Genomic DNA, 18,977 nt, shown 5'->3' with positions numbered 1-18,977 from the left:
TAAAAGTCACATCTGAAAAAGTTAGTAAAGAAATAACAGTAACTCTCAAAAATTGATAGTTTAATTACATGTTTGTACCAAAGAGCTGAAAAAGCTGCATCTTTAAGATTTAGAAATCTTAGTTGACTCCTGTGAACACAGCTAAACCTGATTACCCTTTTGGGAAGACAAAATACAAAAAATAGTAAGCTGGATGGGTGAGGTACACAGATAAACATATTAAATACAAGTCTTTTTCACTGCTGTGTTACACGTACACCAATAATTCCCAGCAGAGCGATGAGCAGTCATTCAAAAATATATGCATGGATCAAAGATCTATTGCTGGAGACGATAACATGCCCAGTCCTGATGTGTTTGCAAACTTCGTGTGTTCAGTTGACTGAATAAAGCAGATCCTAAGCTCCCTATATATAAAGGATGGTGCGCACGCAGACCTGCATAATGCCATAGGTCACATCTGCCAAACTAGGCATTCTTTTCCAAGCTATAGACATGCCTCATTCCAAGGTAGGTTTTGTCCCCAGAATCACACTCGACTCAAGGAGCAGTCAACCCTTGTCCTGAAGCACAAGGGTAGGAGGAGTGATGTAGCAGGTCTCCATTCACAAGGGCAGTGCTTTGAATAAAAAGCAAATCACAGCTCACACCACAGGTCTCCTGAGGCCCTCCTCGAACGAATTTCCACCATCTGAGCATACTTAAATGTGCCTAAAATCCTTCTGGGCAATTCCATCCTAGTACCAAAATTGACAGCCGCCTTCTAGAATGTCTTGAAAAACCTGCCATGCCCCAAAGCATAATCTGCAAGAATATACACAAATGCCACACTGAAGGGGACTTGAAAATCCGCAGCCACTTGTACTATAATATCAGCAGGTGCTCACCACTGGGGCACTCTGAAATAATAACCTGCCCTGCAGCATGAAAAGTCAGAGCATACTCAACTGGCATTTTACGCAAGTCATGGAAGGCACAACAGTGGTCCATGGAATAAAGCCTTCAGCAGGTGTCCACCTTTAGAATGCTGTTCCGCAATACCTGGCTCACCTGAATAAATTGTCTAGGCATAACTATCTGCCACCATGAGGCAGATCTGTAGGAGCAGACACTGAACTTATTCAGCCATAGGCCAGGAGAGTAGCACATTGACATTCAAGCTCAGCACTCACCTCTGGAATGGCCTGAAGCAGGCCTGTAGGTCCCGTCACTAAACACTAGCCACCCACAGGCCATGAGGGTAGCATATAGCACTCAAGGGCAGCACTCACCTCTTGAACGCCTTGAAGCAGGCCTGGAGCTGGTAGAGCGCAGCCTTCTCGCGAGTAACCACCTTCTGGTGCAGAAACTCGCAGATCATGTCCAGCTCCTGGTCCGAGAGATCGCCGTAGGAGCGCAGGTGGAAGGAGAGGTTACTGAACTCACAGAAAACACCGCTCTTGCCTGTGCCTCGGAAACCTACGGCAGAAACACAGAGACTGCAGCAAAGGTGCATGCTTCCTAAACGTTGTAACCATGTAGAGAGTAACAATGTTTCACAAAGGCATCATAAGAAATGTACTATAAATACTTGTTGAGCGGAGGAGAATCAATGTGCAGCTACTCTGGATAGGGTGGAAGGGACACAACCGAGCCTTTGGACATTTAATGCAATCCTCTCCCATTGTATGCTTTTTTCTCATATTTCACTTCACACAATGTTAGATAAGCATTCTCAAATGCAAAAAATAGTAAAATTGCAATTTAGAAAAGTGTACATTGACACAAGCCACGCATTAGACCTTGACCCCAAAAAAGTTACTGTGAAGTAGAGTGCACATGGATACAAGGAGAATATGTGGGCAAGTGGTAGTGTGGTTCACTGTGAACATGCTTATGGTGAATAAACATTTACTGCTTACAAGTGCATTTGTTTCATTGTTTTAAAGGGAGATGGTTGGGATGATGCAGAGGTTAGGACTGACACCTTTATTGTTATGCCACTGAAAACAAACGCGGCAAGGGCAATATGCACAGTTTAATGTGACAACACAGTGATATTTCCATGTCTATACACATTAAAGCCAGACCTTTTGGCTTTGCCGAAACATTGCAGTGGTGATACTTGTGGTGCAGATGATGTTTGGTGGTGGTATTAGTGGTATTGGTTAATGTGTTGTGGATGTAGTGATATTGGTGCTATCGTTATTTATGGTACTGGTATTGCTGGTGTAGTGTTAGTGGCTGTTTGGTGGGGATGGCCGTATTGGTGCGGGTATTAGGGATAATAGTATTTATTAGCGGTGGTGATGGTATGGCGGTGGTAGTGATCTGGTACTGGTATTAGCACTGGTATGATACTGGCAGTTTTAATCAAGTAACCACATATTAATGCATAAATCCTGTACACACCGCTCTTAATTACTTTTTGTTTAGCATTTCGGGATGGCCCTGACCCCAAGATGGACATATAATGTGATTAAAAAAAAGCAATTGTGAGGGCATGTTTGGGTCTGGCGTGGAATCCAGTCATGACAAAAGCATAAAAAATACTGCCAAAGTGAAAACATAAAACGCATTTTATATACAATGGACATGTGAGACAAAGATGTCATTATGGCTAACAGTGTGTTGTTTGAATGAGGTTTTCCAACAACAAAGGATGAGAGAGAAATACTCTTCTAGGCTGATATAAGAATTCATTGACAATGTCTCAAGACAGTGGCTAAACGAGGCAGATCTGAACAAGAAAATGAAGGAGATGGACTCCAAGCCCACTCAATACATTTTATAAACCATACATACGTATGACAGGCAGCTATGGTGTCCACCAAGATGTAAAAAGTCCCTGAGGCATGTTCTGACCATCTTGATGAGGAAACTTTGCAGTAGGTTTTTTTTTTTTTTTTTAATATATTTTTATTAACAATTAACGATTCGCTGTTTTGCAGTACATACATACATTCATATATTGTTGGGTACATTTTGTTCATATCTTTCCTTTAACTTATAAAGCGAAACATATCGATCAGTTTATTGAGTGCTGCATATATGCAATGTCTTGCTTTTTATTCGTTTTGGTCCGCCTCATATTTGTGTTACTCCTAGTTCTAGCTTATTAGCTATCATGTCCTTAGGGGTTCTGTTCATTGTTCTTTTGTGGTACCCTTACGGTTTGTGTGTCTGTGCTACAGCTTTAACCCTGTTTTAAACTATGTACAATCTTGGAGGCTGTTCGTGGGTGGTGTGTAAGTTGCTTGGAGGGTCTCACACTGATGGCTCTCATATTATTACTGCAACTATTACTATGGGGGATGACTATCTGTTTTTGGTCGCTCACCTATTATTCTTTTGTGTTTGCTGTCAGCCAGTTTTCTTCCTGTCATCTTGTTTTTTGTCTGATATTTGTTGGTGGTATGTTTGTTTGGCTGCTTGTTTTCCCAGAGTCTCTTGCCCTACTTCTCGTGTTAGTACCGTTGGGGTCTGCTAGTTTCGCATCCTAGTACTCACTCAGGGTCCTATTTCTGTGTGTTCTGCACTGGGGGGCATTGGTCCTTTCCTTATGTCCTCCCATTTTATCACCAAGTTTTCCCATTCTGGGGCTATGGGAGTCTGTCTGATGCCTTTTGCTTCCTCCGCTTTCAGGATCTGTAACTCGGCTCTGGACCATCTCGTGACATAGTTTTCCCATTCAGCTAGCGAGGGGGGGCTGGAGGCCTTCCAGCCTCTTGTAATCAGCCTTTTGTAAAGGGCCAGTGCAAAGTCTAGAAAACGTTTCTCGACCTTACCCCGTATCGTATCTGTTTTTAGGCCCAGTAAACATATATCGGGGGCTAACGGCAGTTCCGTGCCATATAGTCTTGTCATGACTGCTGTCATTGCTGTCCAGCTCACCTGTAACACTGAGCATTTCCACAACATATGGTCGAAGTCTGCCTCTCTGTCACTGCACCTGGGGCAACTCCTCGGAGTTCCCCCGTATATACGGGTTAGTCGGTGGGGAGTGAGGTATGTTCTATGTAGATAGTTGTATTGGATATATTGTAAGCGAGTGTTGCGTGATATCCCCAGAGGGTATGCCAGGGCCGTGTTCCATTCTGTCTCAGATAAGTCGTGTCCTATCGTTTTTTCCCATCTCTTTCAGGGAGCGCAGGGGATCGAGTGCACAATCTACCTGTGCCCGGTATAATTTAGCAATCAGGTGGGGTTCTTCGCCTAATGTCAGAAGGGGGTGTAATACTCCGTGGATCGTGGATTCTGCATTGATCGTGTCCCAGTGATTTTTCAGAGTATGTACAAGACTCCCAAAAAAAAGGAATTGACCCCGGGGGACCACCTTTCCCATTAAGTCATCGAAGTTTCTTAACACCCCTTCCTTGAAGAGCTCACCCACCGTCTCTATTCCTGCTCTGGTCCATGGTCCCAACCCCAGACTTCTGGAGCTTGTCCCCCTTGGGTCTACAACTAAGACCGATAGCGGTAACGCCGGTGAATAGGGATGGCCCGTTCCCGTCCTTTTTGTACATCTCTTCCAGCATGACATTGCGACTTTAGTCATTAGGTTGTCTCCAATGGGGGCAATCCGCCTCTCAATCATACGTGCTATTATTCGAGTTATGTCCAGAATTCCGTGGGGAGTGAGCAGATCCATCTGTCCTTTGCCCGCCGCCCAACCGGACATCCTTTGCAGTTGAGACGCTAGGTAGTATGCCTCAAAGTCGGGCACCCCCAGACCACCCACCCGTGATGGTCTACATATAGTTGATAGTGCTATCCGCCTGCGGCCCTCGTCCCATATTAGTTCTCGGAGCAAAGCGTTTAGTTCTCGGAACCACTGCGAAGGGATCCATAATGGTAGATTAGTGAAGTAGTAAAGGAGGCGAGGGAGCATGACCATTTTGGATAATGCCACTCTGGCCATTACTTTTAGTTTTAGTGATCGCCAGAACCCAACCGCTGCGCGCAGGGAGCGGAGGGACTAATCTAGGTTGCCATCCTGAAGGTCATCTAACTCATGGAATATTTGGATGCCCAGATATTTAAAGGTCCGTGGGGCCCAGTTCACGTCTTCCGGACATGTCCTGGGGGGACTGCAGTCTGGCAGTATGGGAAACACAAATGTTTTGCCTCGGTTGAGGCGGAGTCCCAACAGCTCTCCGAAATCCTCCAGGATCTCCAGAGCCCAAGGGAGACCACTGGTTCCATCTCTTAGGTACACCAGAATGCCGTCAGCATATAGGGAAATAATGTGTTCGCTCGGTCCCCATTCAATTCCTTTGCCCACTCCCTCCTGCCGCATCCGGGCTGCCAATGGCTCAATTGCCAGTGCAAATAGCAATGGGGATAGGGGGCATCCCTGTCTGGTTCCCCGATATACCGGGTATGTATCGGATATTGTTCTGCCCGTCTTTACCCTGGCTAGTGGGAATAAATATAGTAGGTCCACCCATTTAACCCAGTCCTCCCCCAAACCCATTTTTAGCATCGCAGCTCTGAGGTAGTCCCATCTAAGCGAGTCAAAGGCCTTCTCGAAGTCAACTGCCAGTAAGACTCCCTCAGGAGGTTTCTCTTTCCTATGCATGTATAAGATAGCTGACATTCGCCTTAAATTTAGTGAGTTACTACAGCCAAGTATAAAACCGTTCTGGTCTGCATGGACCAATGTGGGCATAAGGGGAAGCAATCTACTAGCCAAGACCTTGCTGAGAATCTTAAAATCGCTGGTCAGCATTGATAAAGGACGAAAGTCAGCCACTGATGCCTCCCTGTTTTTTGTCTTGGGTAGTGGCACCACCAATGCCTCCCATAGGGTGGACGGTAGCCCCCCCCCGGCGGAGAGCCTCCGCGTACACCTCCGCCATCTGGGGCACCAGTAGTGTCTTATATTTTTTGTAAAAGTCCATTGGGAGGCCATCTGTACCAGGTGTTTTCCCGGGTGCCAACCGTACTATGGCCTCGCTTATCTCCTCCCTTGTTACAGGACCCCCCAGGCTCTCTCTCTCTGCCCTGTTCAGGGTTGGGAGAGGAATCTGCCGCAGATGATTCTCAAAGGTCTCCGTCTCCAGGACGTCAGGTTTCCTGTACAGGTGCAAATAATACTCCTTAAATGCATCGTTAATTGGGCCTGGGCTGCGTCTGCTTATTCCTTCTTTGTCCTGTACACTCGTTATGGGTTCTCCACCCCCATCTGGGCGCACCAACCACGCCAGAAGCTTCCCCGATCTGCCCTCCTCAGATTGTACTGATGCTAGGTATTTTTGCATGCTGTGGCATCTAAGCTGCTCTACAATCCGGGAATGCTCTTTACGAGCTTGACTATACTCCTCATTCTCCTGATCTTCCAGGTCCTGTCTCAGCTCCCGAGTGTATTTTCCTCTCTAAGGCGGACAGTTCTATTTCAAGTGTGCATTTCACCCCCACTGATTGACCCAGGCAGAAGCCCCTCGTCACCACCTTGAGTGTTTCCCATTCTGTGGCCCTAGATGGGGTGGATCCATTATTGATCTTAATATGTTCTGCCAGGTGGCTCCGGAGGGTGTCTCTGTATGACTGGTCCTCCAGCACTCCGGGGGACAGTCTCCAAGACGGTATTGGGGGCCTGTCCTCCGAGACTCTTAGTGTCAACAGCAAGGGGTTATGGTCTGACAATGTGCGGGCAAGATACTCGGAGCGAGTCATATAGCGCGCAAGACCCGCCGTGCATGTCATTCTGTCGATTCTAGTGTGTAGTCGGTGGAGGCCTGAATAATACGAGTAGTCTCTGTCTTGTGGGTGGTGCTCCCTCCAGATATCCACTAGTCCCCAGGCGTCCAGCCATTCACAGAGTTTTTTGGCTGTCTTAGTAGACACGGCGCCCTGTAGTGGGGGGACTGATCTGTCCATGCTGGTGTCTAGTATTGCACTGAAGTCCCCTCCCACCAGTAGCTCTCCTGTACACTGACGGGTAAGATGGCTCAACAGGTTTGTTAGGAAGGGGACCTGGTCCTGGTTGGGGGCGTAAATGCAGCTCATGACAATTGGAATACCATGGAGCCTCCCCTCGATTATCACGAATCTGCCCTGCCGGTCTATGTTGGATGAATCCACTTTTAGAGGGACCCCAGCTCTGACCCATATCAGTACCCCTCTCGCGTAAGCTGAGTACTCCGTGGCAAACACCTGTCCTCTCCATCTGCGCCTCAGCTTCTCCACCTCCCCCGATACTAAATGAGTCTCCTGCAGCATTGCCACCTGCACACCTCTTCTCTTTAAGAAAGTGAGGATTTTATGCCTCTTGGCCGGAGTGCCCATCCCCCTAACATTCCATGTTAAGAGATTGTAGTCAGCCATTTTAATATAGTAGTCTGATGACCGTGCCCTTGGTTCACCCGGGCTTCCGGAATACTCCTTCCCATGATCAGACCTATGTGATCGCTATACCATACCACCCACTCAGCCATGATAACCTGAAACCATAAACCCCAACTCCCCAACCCCGGGGCGCCTGCAAACCTGCAGGTAGCCCAGAAAAACGTGCAACAGTGCAAATTGTTCAACCATGTAGCTACAGTTCTCGCCAGCCTATTTGGACTAGCGAGGTACTGATTCGGGCGTGGCCAGGTCCGGAGGGGCCTCCCATTCCCCTGCCGTGCCCTAGCATCGAGGCCTCTCGTGTCGTATTTATCCAAGTTCGTCAGCAGTGTGCGGTGTTACCTTGGGAGCTCGTACTGCGTCGTTCAGACCCCCATCCGAGGACAACACTGTCTCTTCTGAGTCTTCTTCTCAGCCCCCCGAGGGGGAAGCCCCGTTCCCGACCCGGGCCGCCGCCTCCAAGGCCGACCTTTTGCCTTTTTCTTTTTGTGTTCGTGTTGGCGCCAGTCTCGGGCCACTCTTGGGCCCTCTCGCCCTGGCGAGTCCGACCTCCAGTCGCGTTCCCATCAGCTGCTCGTTCAGCCCGAGGGCCCCGTTTCTCTAGCCACTCCCAAGCCTCCTCCGGTGTCTGAAGGAAAGTGGTTTTCCCCTTCAGTATCACTCTCAATCTGGCCGGATACAATAACGAATACTGGATCCCCTCGTCTCTGAGAGCCCTTTTGACTGCCAAAAAGGAGGTTCATTTGTTCTGAACATCCAGAGTATAGTCCGGGTATAGCGTCACCTCTCCGTTCTCTACTCTAAATGGGCCCTTCTCTCTAGCTTTCTGTATAAGAGTATCTCTGTCTTTGTAATGCAGCAATTTGGCGGCCTGCCAGGAGCGAGAGGTTCCGAAGGCATCCGGTGTGCTCGTTCCAGCGTGAAGAAGGGTGACAGGCACCCAGGTACAACCGTTGTACTAAACCATTTCTCCAGAAAGTTCACCATGTTGGTTCCTTCGGTCCCCTCGGGAAGGCCCACCACACGGACATTGTTCCACCTGTTCCTTCCTTCCGCGTCCTCCGCTCTGTTCAAGTCGCGCTACCTTGGATGCCAGGGAGGTCACCTCGGCTGCAAGGTCTTCCTTTTTTGGCCCGATGACTGCCAATGTGGATTCCGTTTCCTTGACCCTGTCCGCCAGTTTATGGTGGTCTGCTTTCAACAGGCCCACCTCGACCGCTACTTGGTTGATGTCTCGTTGTATTGTGGTCTTTGTGTCTTCAATCGCTCCTAATATTCTGTCTAGTGTTTCCTGCACGTTGGGATGTGAGTGGGGTTGATCCTCCATTTCCGTGTGCCCTGGCGGGGATCCAGTATCCATGTTTTTCTTCTTGTGTCTAGCCTTGGGGGGCATCGGCTGGGAGGGCGGGGGGGGGTCGCACCCACAGCACGCAGGCTTGATTCTATGAGCAGGCTCTCCCTGCACTGAAGTACGGTCCCTTGGCAGTCGTAGGCCCGGACCTGGTCTCAGATGGGCGCCAACCAGGTTCCTCCCGTGTCTCCTGTAATCCTCGGTTTACTTCTTTGATGCCTCGGCCGCTATTTCCTCCGGCATTCACCGCAGAGCGAAGCATTCCCCCAGGCCCCGCCGCCGGTCCGCAGTTCGTCTGGCGACCGCCTTTGTTGCCACACTGCTTGGGATTTGTGGGTCGCCCAATTCTCTTCATTCCCCAAGGGGGAGCTGCCCTCTAGTTCCGATGCTGTCTGTTTTGGCGTTTTAATTTCGCCTCTCCGAGCACGGCCCTTGTGTTCCGTATTCCAATCAGGTCTCGATCGGCCCTCCGACACTTTCACTAGGCCATCGTTTCAACCACGACCTGAGCAATGTGGTCACTGTATGGTCTTGTTCTGCCCAATTCATCACTATGGGTCGGCGGGTCTCTCCCTCGATCTGCTACTTAGAGGTCCTCAACCTTGCCCCTCAGTAAAGCGGAGCGCACGCTCGGCCCAACCGGGGCCTCCAGTCAATCTGTTGTCGCCGCACCCGGCTCTTTATGAGCACGATCGCGGGCCGGGCTCAGGCCAGGCCAGCACAGGCCTGCTCCTCTTCACTCCTGGTCTTGCTCAGCCCTCTGCCTCCGGGCACCACATTGAGCGAAGTCGTTCAGGGCAATCCCGGTTACTGCCCCGTGCCCTCCAAAGCCGCCGTGCCTCCACGGGGGTCTAGGCCGCCTGCCGCCCCCGCTCACCTCAGGGGGGTCCCGATCGCAGGTGTTCGGCGAACAGAGCCGCTCCTGCTTCGTTGCAGTCTGGGCAGCCGCCGGCACCGGTCCCCGGCCCACACCCGAGTCCCGATCTCTGGCCGAGCGGCAGGCCCTCAGGGGCCGGCGGCACTCCCCCTCGAGCTGTCACCGAGGAGTCTTCTTTATTCCGCGGCACCGGCTGGGGCCCCCAGTCGATCCGTGAGTGCCGCACTCGGGTCTTTATGGGCGCGTTCGCGGGTCGGGCCCAGATCAGTTCAGGCCCGCTCCCCCTCATTCCTGCTCGGCCCCCCAGCCTCCGTGTATTCTGTTCTTTTGGGCGCAGTCGCTCGCGGCGGTCTTGGCTGCCGCTGGACTCACCCCAAAGCCGCCGTGTCTCCACAAGGGCCCGGGCCGTACCGCCCCGGCCTACTCCAAGGAGGTCAGATCCTCCTCTCCGACTACGAGCGCTCGGTGAGCAGGGCCGTTTCAGCCCCGTTTCAGTGCCAGGCGGCCGCCAGCTCCGGTCCAGGTCTGCGCCCGAGTCCTGGGCTCCGGCCGAGTGGTGGGCCGCGACCTCAGGAATCCGCCGGCTCGTTCCGTGCCAGCGTGGCAGGGCCCCAACAGTATTCTGTGGCACCCCTGTAGGCTCCTTCAGGCCCCCGCCGTTTTTCCAGCCCCGATTGCACTCGGGTCGGCTCGATATAATCGGATAAATGCAGACCCCTCCGGTGCTAGGGGGTTATGCGTGCGCCATCTTCGGCACCTTGGCCACGCCCCCCACTTTGCAGTAGGTTGAAGTAATTTCCAGAGTTGCCAGACTGTATGCAGTGTTTTAGATTAATGGTTAGCTGCAGTCACCCAATTTCATAGGAAAGTACAGTTGTATATTTGCCAATGCTGTGTAATGTGGCGCACACCGTGGCCCTCTCAAGGCAGTCTGTACTCAAGAACTTCCTATCACAGAGGTCCTGACTGTAGGGAGCAGACTCAGAAAAAATTATACCCCATCACCTCACGGGAGAGTTGTTGGGCTTGTCAAGTGGAATTGCTGCAGAAAGACCAGACAGTGCTGGCCGCCACTGTTAGGGTGGCGGTGGAAATGTGTGAGAGTTGGAGTGGGCTCACTGATTGAAAAGTGATATCAACTTACCTAGCATTCCCAAAGGGCTTAAGCATCAAAGGAGGGACAGACTTCAAGGTCACAGCAGAAAGGTGCAGTTGTAAAAGGTCATTTACTGCAGCAAAAAATATGCCACAGGATGAAGGGGCCAACTGCTATTTATACACTCTAGAAACTCTTTTCACTGGAGTAGCAGTGAAACAATAGGAGTAAAGGCTTCAGCGAATCATTCCTGGGGCGAACAGGTAATGGCTCATAGAAAGTGGGCTCACAGGGAAAATACCCTTTGTCAGACATGATGCCCTCTCAGTCAGAGGGAAAGCACAGACTTGGCAAGAGGTTCACCGACATGCTCCATTTTCTCCATCATACATGGGGGACCACGCCTGACACAGAAACGAGGCACCACAAGTAGAAGATTAAAATTACTGTACCTCTGCAGAAGACAAAAGGAGCAGTGGAAAAGACAAATGCAAGACGCCCAAGGGACATAAAGTACAGTACTGAAGAATCATGACTTCACTGCAAAAGACACCTCAAACATAAACCAACTTCAGCAGGTTCCTTGTGCTGAACATGTCAACTGTTTTGCCAACAGTTTGTTGAGGGGTTTCTTGGAATGATTTGGAAGAGCAGCTGACAGCATCGACCATTCAGGAACACCAAATCGTGTGGGTGCTGTTTAGGAGGGTGCTGTCTGCCTGGGCAACCATGGACAATTACTCCTTCAGGAACATGGAGAACAATACTGCACTCAACAGATTCTCCATAACCAGGCCCCTGGGTATAGGATAATATATGGCATCAACGCCAATGTTAAATAGTTAAAGCATGAATGGAAGGTGCAGAGTCCTGTGTTTCATCCTGGTTCATTACTTTAACTTTCATTCCTCTGCGGTAAATAAGACATCTACCTTGCCTAGAGTAATGTTGTCACTGAACTCAATTGTGTGATTATTGTGTCATACTAACTGACTTTCAAATCTATGACGTTTCCCAGTGTACACCGTGATTGTTTACCCAAACTACTGCTTGGGATGCGAGTGTGCACAGAATTTGCACCCATGCCACTGAAACTCCCATGGTTCTTACAAGGACATTGCGAATAACCACTGAAGAAAGTAACAAAAGTTTCCTTCATCGACAGACAGCAGGTTATGTAAAAGGGGTAAGTCAGTGCATCCCATCTGGAGAAGAGGATGATGCCCAAGAATTAAACTTCCTTGTTGGGCCGACCAAAATAACCAATCATCTGGGGAGGTCATTGATCTTCTGAAGGACTCTCAGAATTACTCAAGTTGGACGTAAGGAATTTAGGAATGTCCAAACCAACACCTGGCTGTACTCCAGTGTTCCTGCACACTTACCTATCCATATGGCAAACTGCTTGCAGTTGTAGTCGTGGTGAGCAGCAGAAACATCTATGGTAGGGTACCTCAAGGCCTTCATGCGGACATCGAGGTCTACTTGTAGGGAAGTGGGGATGCCTGTTGAGTCAACTCGCTCACTGGTTTTGAATCTCAGCGATATGGTGAAGGGATGACCACTGCCACACGTTCACTGCCAGGCAGTCCGAGGTGCAGAGAGCGAGTGTCCCACTTCTCTGTGTAGAAGTCGACTGTAATGTCAACTCCATGGATACTGGACGCTCAAAGAGAGGCCTTAAAATCCAGCAAAACAGCTTTCAGCTCCAGGAACTTCAGGAGGAAGGATGACTTGGACTCGTCCCACAAGGAATGTGTGAATAGAATTCTGGCGAGTTGGCTGTGACTGCTCTCTCTGGCCATGGGGGGTTGCTCCTCAACTTTGAGACACGCTTTGGGTGCTGGGGAAGAATCTGACCTCAGTGCTCTTGCAAGTTAGTTGCACGTGTCTGCAGTTCTAGAAGCATCTGGAATCACCAGGATAACATGATCACTTTCTGTTTGATTTCAGAGCATCTCTCTGTGCTAGAGAAGAAAGTTAAAGCACACAGATCTGAAATGATCCAATGGTCTTTAAAAGAATAAGGTGTTAAAAGAATAAAGGAAGATTTAAAGTTGTTTTCAGAAATTGAAGATGGTCCCAGAGACCCATGCCCAAATTTGACTGCTGAACGCTCTGTAGCCGCAGAAAGGGAGGCACCTGAGCAAGATTTTCTGAAGACGTGAGATTTTGTACTACGCCTGATTGGCAGACTTGTTGTGGCATCTTACACACTGTGAACAGGAAAGAAAGCATCCTGCAGATTCATTTATCAGAGCCAGTCATTGTTCGGGCAGCATTTTGAGTGTCTGCAGATGGAGAAACGGGTTTTCATTTTATAGATCTTGCATAGAACAAAGACCTACACACAATTTTTCCTGACCTAGAACTAATGAGAATCGTAGCAGAATGAAAATGTCACTTACCCAGTGTACATCTGTTCGTGGCATCAGTCGCTGGAGATTCACATGTTTTGCATAGCTCGCCATCTGGTGTTGGGTCGGAGTGTTACAAGTTGTTTTTCTTCGAAGAAGTCTTTCGAGTCACGGGACCGAGTGACTCCTCCTTTTGTGTCCATTGCGCATGGGCGTCGACTCCATCTTCGATTGTTTTCCCCGCAGAGGGTGAGGTAGGAGTTGTGTTGTAGTAATAGTGCCCATGCAATGGAGTGACTAAGTATGTACGTATTTAAGGTTAAAATAATATATATACAAATAGATGAAGGTAACTTCCGAACTGCTACAGGCTCCCGGGGAGGCGGGTGGGCACATGTGAATCTCCAGCGACTGATGCCACGAACAGATGTACACTGGGTAAGTGACATTTTCAGTTCGATGGCATCTGTCGCTGTAGATACACATGTTTTGCATAGACTAGTAAGCAGTTATCTCCCTAAAAGCGGTGGCTCAGCCTGTAGGAGTGGAAGTAGTTTGAAATAAGGTTCTTAACACGGCTTGACCTACTGTGGCTTGTTGTGCGGATAGCACGTCTACACAGTAGTGCTTGGTGAACGTGTGAGGCGTAGACCATGTGGCTGCCTTACATATTTCTTGCATTGGGATGTTCCCTAGAAAGGCCATGGTAGCACCTTTCTTTCTGGTTGAGTGTGCCCTTGGTGTAATGGGCAGCTGTCATTTTGCTTTCAGGTAGCAGATTTGGATGCATTTAACTATCCATCTGGCTATACCTTGTTTTGATATTGGGTTTCCTGCATGAGGTTTTTGGAATGCAATAAATAGTTGTTTAGTCTTTCTGATGTGTTTTGTTCTGTCAATGTAGTACATTAATGCTCTTTTGACATCTAATGTATGTAGTGCCCTTTCAGCTACGGAATCTGGCTGTGGGAAGAACACTGGTAGTTCTACTGTTTGATTTAGGTGGAACGGTGAAATAACCTTTGGTAAAAATTTAGCATTAGTCCTTAGGACGACCTTATTTTTGTGTAGTTGTATAAAAGGTTCTTGTATTGTAAACGCCTGAATTTCGCTTACTCTTCTTAGAGATGTAATGGCGATGAGAAATGCAAACTTCCAGGTTAGGAACTGTATTTCGCAAGAGTGCATGGGTTCAAAAGGTGGACCCATGAGTCTTGTTAAGACAACATTTAGGTTCCATGAAGGAACAGGTGGTGTTCTTGGTGGTATAATTCTTTTAAGACCTTCCATGAATGCTTTAATGACTGGTATCTTATATAGGGAAGTTGAATAGGTAGTCTGCAGGTATGCAGATATTGCTGCAAGGTGTATTTTAATGGAAGAGAAAGCTAGGCTAGATTTTTGTAAGTGAAGCAAGTAACCTACTACATCCTTTGGAGTTGCGTGTAATGGTTGGATCTGATTATGATGGCAGTAGCAAACAAACCTCTTCCATTTACTTGCATAGCAGTGTCTAGTGGATGGCCTTCTGGCTTGCTTTATGACTTCCATACATTCTTGGGTAAGTTGCAAGTGTCCGAATTCTAAGATTTCAGGAGCCAGATTGCTAGATTTAGCGATGCTGGATCTGGATGTCTGATCTGTTGGTTGTGTTGTGTTAACAGATCCGGCCTGTTGGGCAATTTGATGTGGAGTACTACTGATAGGTCTAGCAGTGTTGTGTACCAGGGTTGCCTTGCCCAAGTTGGTGCTATTAATATGAGTTTGAGTTTGTTTTGACTCAATTTGTTTACCAGATAAGGAAGGAGAGGGAGAGGAGGAAAAGCGTAGGCAAATATCCCTGACCAGTTCATCCATAGGGCATTGCCTTGGGACTGCCTGTGTGGGTATCTGGATGCAAAGTTTTGGCATTTTGCGTTCTCTTTTGTTGCAAACAAGTCTATTTGAGGTGTTCCCCAGAGTCTGAAGTAAGTATTCAGAATTTGTGGGTGAATTTCCCATTCGTGGACTTGTTGGTGATCTCGAGAGAGATTGTCTGCAAGCTGATTTTGGATCCCTGGAATAAACTGTGCTATTAGGCGAATTTGGTTGTGAATTGCCCATCGCCATATTTTTTGTGCCAACAGGCTCAACTGCGTTGAGTGTGTCCCCCCTTGTTTGTTTAGATAATACATTGTTGTCATATTGTCTGTTTTGACAAGAATGTATTTGTGAGTTATAATTGGTTGGAAAGCCTTTAGTGCTTGAAAAACTGCTAGCAGTTCTAGGTGATTTATATGCAGTTTTGTTTGATGTACGTTCCATTGTCCCTGTATGCTGTGTTTGAGGTGTGCTCCCCACCCTGTCATGGAAGCATCTGTTGTTATTACGTATTGTGGCACTGGGTCTTGGAAAGGCCGCCCTTTGTTTAAATTTATACTGTTCCACCCTAGAAGCGAGAGGTAAGTTTGGCGGTCTATCAACACCAGATCTAGAAGGTGACCCTGTGCCTGTGACCATTGTGATGCTAAGCACTGTTGTAAGGGCCTCATGTGCAGTTTTGCGTTCGGGACAATGGCTATGCATGAGGACATCATGCCTAGGAGTTGTAATATCATCTTTGCTTGTATTGTTTGTGTTGGATACATGCGTTGTATGATGTTGTTGAAATTTTGAATTCTTTGTGGACTTGGAGTGGCTACTCCTTTTGTTGTGTCTATTATGGCTCCCAGGTATTGTTGTACCTTGCACGGCAAAATGTTGGATTTTGCAAAGTTGACGGTGAAACCTAGTTTGTAGAGGGTTTGTATGATCTGATTTGTGTGGTGTGAGCACTTTGTCAGCGAATTGGTTTTGATTAGCCAGTCGTCCAGATACGGGAATACATGTATTTGCTGCCTTCTGATGTGTGCAGCGACTACTGCTAGACACTTTGTAAAGACTCTTGGTGCGGTTGTTAAACCAAAAGGCAATACTTTGAATTGGTAATGTATTCCTTTGAATACAAACCTTAGGTATTTCCTGTGCGATGGATGTATTGGTATATGGAAATACGCGTGTTTGAGGTCTAAGGTTGTCATGTAGTCGTGTAGTTTTACCAATGGTAGCACTTCTTGTAGCGTGACCATGTGAAAGTGGTCTGATTTGATGTATGTGTTTAGTATTCTGAGGTCTAGGATTGGTCTCAGTGTTTTGTCTTTTTTTGGTATTAAGAAGTACAGTGAATAAACTCCTGTGTTTATTTGTGTGTTTGGTACTAATTTGATTGCATTCTTTTGCAATAGTGCTTGAACTTCTATCTCTAGAAGCTCGGAATGATGTTTTGATAAATTCTGTGCTTTTGGTGGTATGTCTGGAGGGAATTGTAGAAATTCTATGCAATAACCATGTTGGATAATTGCTAAGACCCAAGTGTCTGTAGTTATTTCCTCCCATGCTTTGTAATAATGACCTATTCTTCCCCCCACTGGTGTTGTGTGGGGGGGGGGGGTGAGTGACATCTGAGTCACTGCTTGGTTGTAGGGGTTTTGGGGCTTTGAAATTTTCCCCTATTCCTAGGGAATTGCCCTCCTCTGTATTGGCCCCGAAAGCCTCCCCTGTACTGTCCCTGGTAGCAGGCTGGTTGCCTGCGAGGTGCTGGCTTGTGTGGCCTGACCCCGAAACCCCCCTCTAAAGGGTGTCTTGCGGAAGGTGCTGTAGGTTCCTCTGCTCTGCGGGGAGTAGAGTGCGCCCATGGCTTTAGCAGTGTCAGTGTCTTTTTTTAGTTTCTCAATCGCCGTGTCCACTTCTGGACCGAACAGTTGTTTTTCGTTGAATGGCATATTGAGAACTGCCTGCTGTATCTCTGGCTTAAACCCAGACGTTCGCAGCCATGCGTGCCTTCTGATGGTCACAGATGTATTGATTGTTCTTGCAGCTGTGTCCGCTGCGTCCATAGAGGAGCGTATCTGGTTATTTGATATGTTCTGCCCTTCCTCCACCACCTGCTTTGCCCTTTTTTGTAGTTCCTTGGGTAGGTGCTCAATGAGGTGTTGCATCTCATCCCAATGGGCTCTGTCATAGCGCGCAAGTAGTGCTTGAGAGTTAGCGATGCGCCACTGGTTTGCAGCCTGTACTGCGACTCTCTTTCCAGCTGCATCGAACTTGCGGCTCTCTTTATCTGGGGGTGGTGCATCCCCAGATGTGTGGGAGTTGGCTCTTTTCCTAGCGGCTCCTACTACGACGGAATCTGGTTGAAGCTGTGTGGTGATGAAAACAGGGTCTGTAGGAGGTGCCTTATATTTCTTTTCCACCCTTGGTGTTATTGCCCTACTTTTGACCGGCTCCTTAAAGATTTCTTTTGCGTGCCGAAGCATACCAGGGAGCATAGGCAGGCTTTGGTAGGAGCTGTGGGTGGAGGAGAGGGTGTTGAATAAAAAGTCATCCTCGACTTGTTCTGAGTGGAGGTTTACGTTGTGGAATTGTGCTGCTCTAGCCACCACCTGAGAATATGCTGTGCTGTCTTCTGGTGGTGATGGCTTTGTAGGATATGCCTCCGGACTGTTGTCTGACACTGGGGCGTCATATAAGTCCCAAGCGTCTTGATCCTGGTCACCTTGGCTCATGGTGGTGTGAGCCGGGGAATGTGATGGGGTTTGTGCTGGTGAGACGTTAATTACAGGTGGAGGAGAGGGTAGCGGAGTCACCTTTTTCACCATCTTTGTTTGTGGTGCTTGGTCTGTTTGAAACTCCAGTCTCCTTTTTCTCCTAATAGGTGGAAGGGTGCTTATTTTTCCTGTCCCTTGCTGTATGAAAATACGTTTCTGCGTATGGTCCACTTCGGTGGATTGCAGCTCTTCCTCAAACCTATGCTTTCGCATCTGAGATGACAGTGATTGCTCCTCTGTATAGGAGCCTGAAACTGGGTCGGTTGCGGGTTGTTTCGGCACCGAAACCCTGTCTGTATCTTTTTTCGGCTCCGAGGTGACTTTTTTCTTTTTTGGAGTCGAAACCTCTCGGCGTCGATCTTCGTCAGTGCCGCTGTCTCGGCGTCGAGCCGTGTCTACACCGCTATCTCGGTGTCGATGTTTTTCTCCAGCACTTTCTCGATCCCGAGGAGGCTGCGTGCCGGTGTCTCGACCGGAGTCGGACGGTCTCGGCACTGTTTGGGCCTTTTTCGGTGCCGATGGTCGGTCACCGAATTTATGGGTCGAGCCATGGCCTGGTGGCAGTGGCGTCCCCTGGGCCTTGTCACTTTTCTTTTGAGTTGTTTTCGACGTCTTACTCACAGTTCTTTGATCGTCGAATTCCTCGGAGTCCGATTCGTGGATCGAAAAGGTTTCTTCTTCCTCTTGTTCCTCGAACTCTCGGTGAGCTGTCGGCGTGGACGCCATCTGAAGTCTTCTGGCTCGACGGTCACGAAGTGTCTTTCGGGACCGGAACGCACGACAGGCCTCGCAAGTCTCTTCACTGTGCTCAGGTGACAGGCACAGGTTACAGACCAAATGTTGGTCTGTATAGGGGTATTTGTTGTGGCATTTGGGACAGAAACGGAACGGGGTCCGTTCCATCGGCGTTGTTCTACACGCGGTCGGGCCGACCAGGCCCCGACAGGGGATCGAAAACTACCCCGAAGGGCACCGGAGCGCTTCGATCTTCGATGAGGTGTTGAATCTAACTACGCCGATCCCGAACGCAACAATACCGACGAAAATCTTCCGAAATTTTGCTAACTTTCCGTTCTGAAACTCGGAGCGACAGGAACACGTCCGAACCCGATGGCGGAAAAAAAACAATCGAAGATGGAGTCGACGCCCATGCGCAATGGACACAAAAGGAGGAGTCACTCGGTCCCGTGACTCGAAAGACTTCTTCGAAGAAAAACAACTTGTAACACTCCGACCCAACACCAGATGGCGAGCTATGCAAAACATGTGTATCTACAGCGACAGATGCCATCGAACCTATTGTTTCAGAAAGGGTAAGCCGATAAACCTCGCAGATGTTTCG

At 48.6% G+C, this 18,977-nt stretch overlaps 1 protein-coding gene across 3 annotated transcripts in view; it reads right to left on the bottom strand.

Moving 5' to 3' along the window:
* RECQL4 (RecQ like helicase 4) overlaps positions 1 to 18,977 on the bottom strand; it is a 235,129-nt gene that overhangs the window by 61,027 nt on the left and 155,125 nt on the right. For all 3 annotated transcript variants that reach the window (XM_069220936.1, XM_069220938.1, XM_069220937.1), the window contains exon 22: positions 1,272 to 1,458. In XM_069220936.1, the coding sequence (XP_069077037.1) occupies positions 1,272 to 1,458 (187 nt within the window). The remainder of the gene's footprint in view (positions 1 to 1,271; positions 1,459 to 18,977) is intronic.

Source organism: Pleurodeles waltl, chromosome 2_2, assembly GCF_031143425.1.
Source record: "Pleurodeles waltl isolate 20211129_DDA chromosome 2_2, aPleWal1.hap1.20221129, whole genome shotgun sequence".
Lineage (NCBI taxonomy): Eukaryota > Metazoa > Chordata > Amphibia > Caudata > Salamandridae > Pleurodeles > Pleurodeles waltl.
The sequence above is the reverse complement of the archived record's forward strand: the minus strand, read 5'-3'. Positions and strand labels throughout refer to the sequence as shown.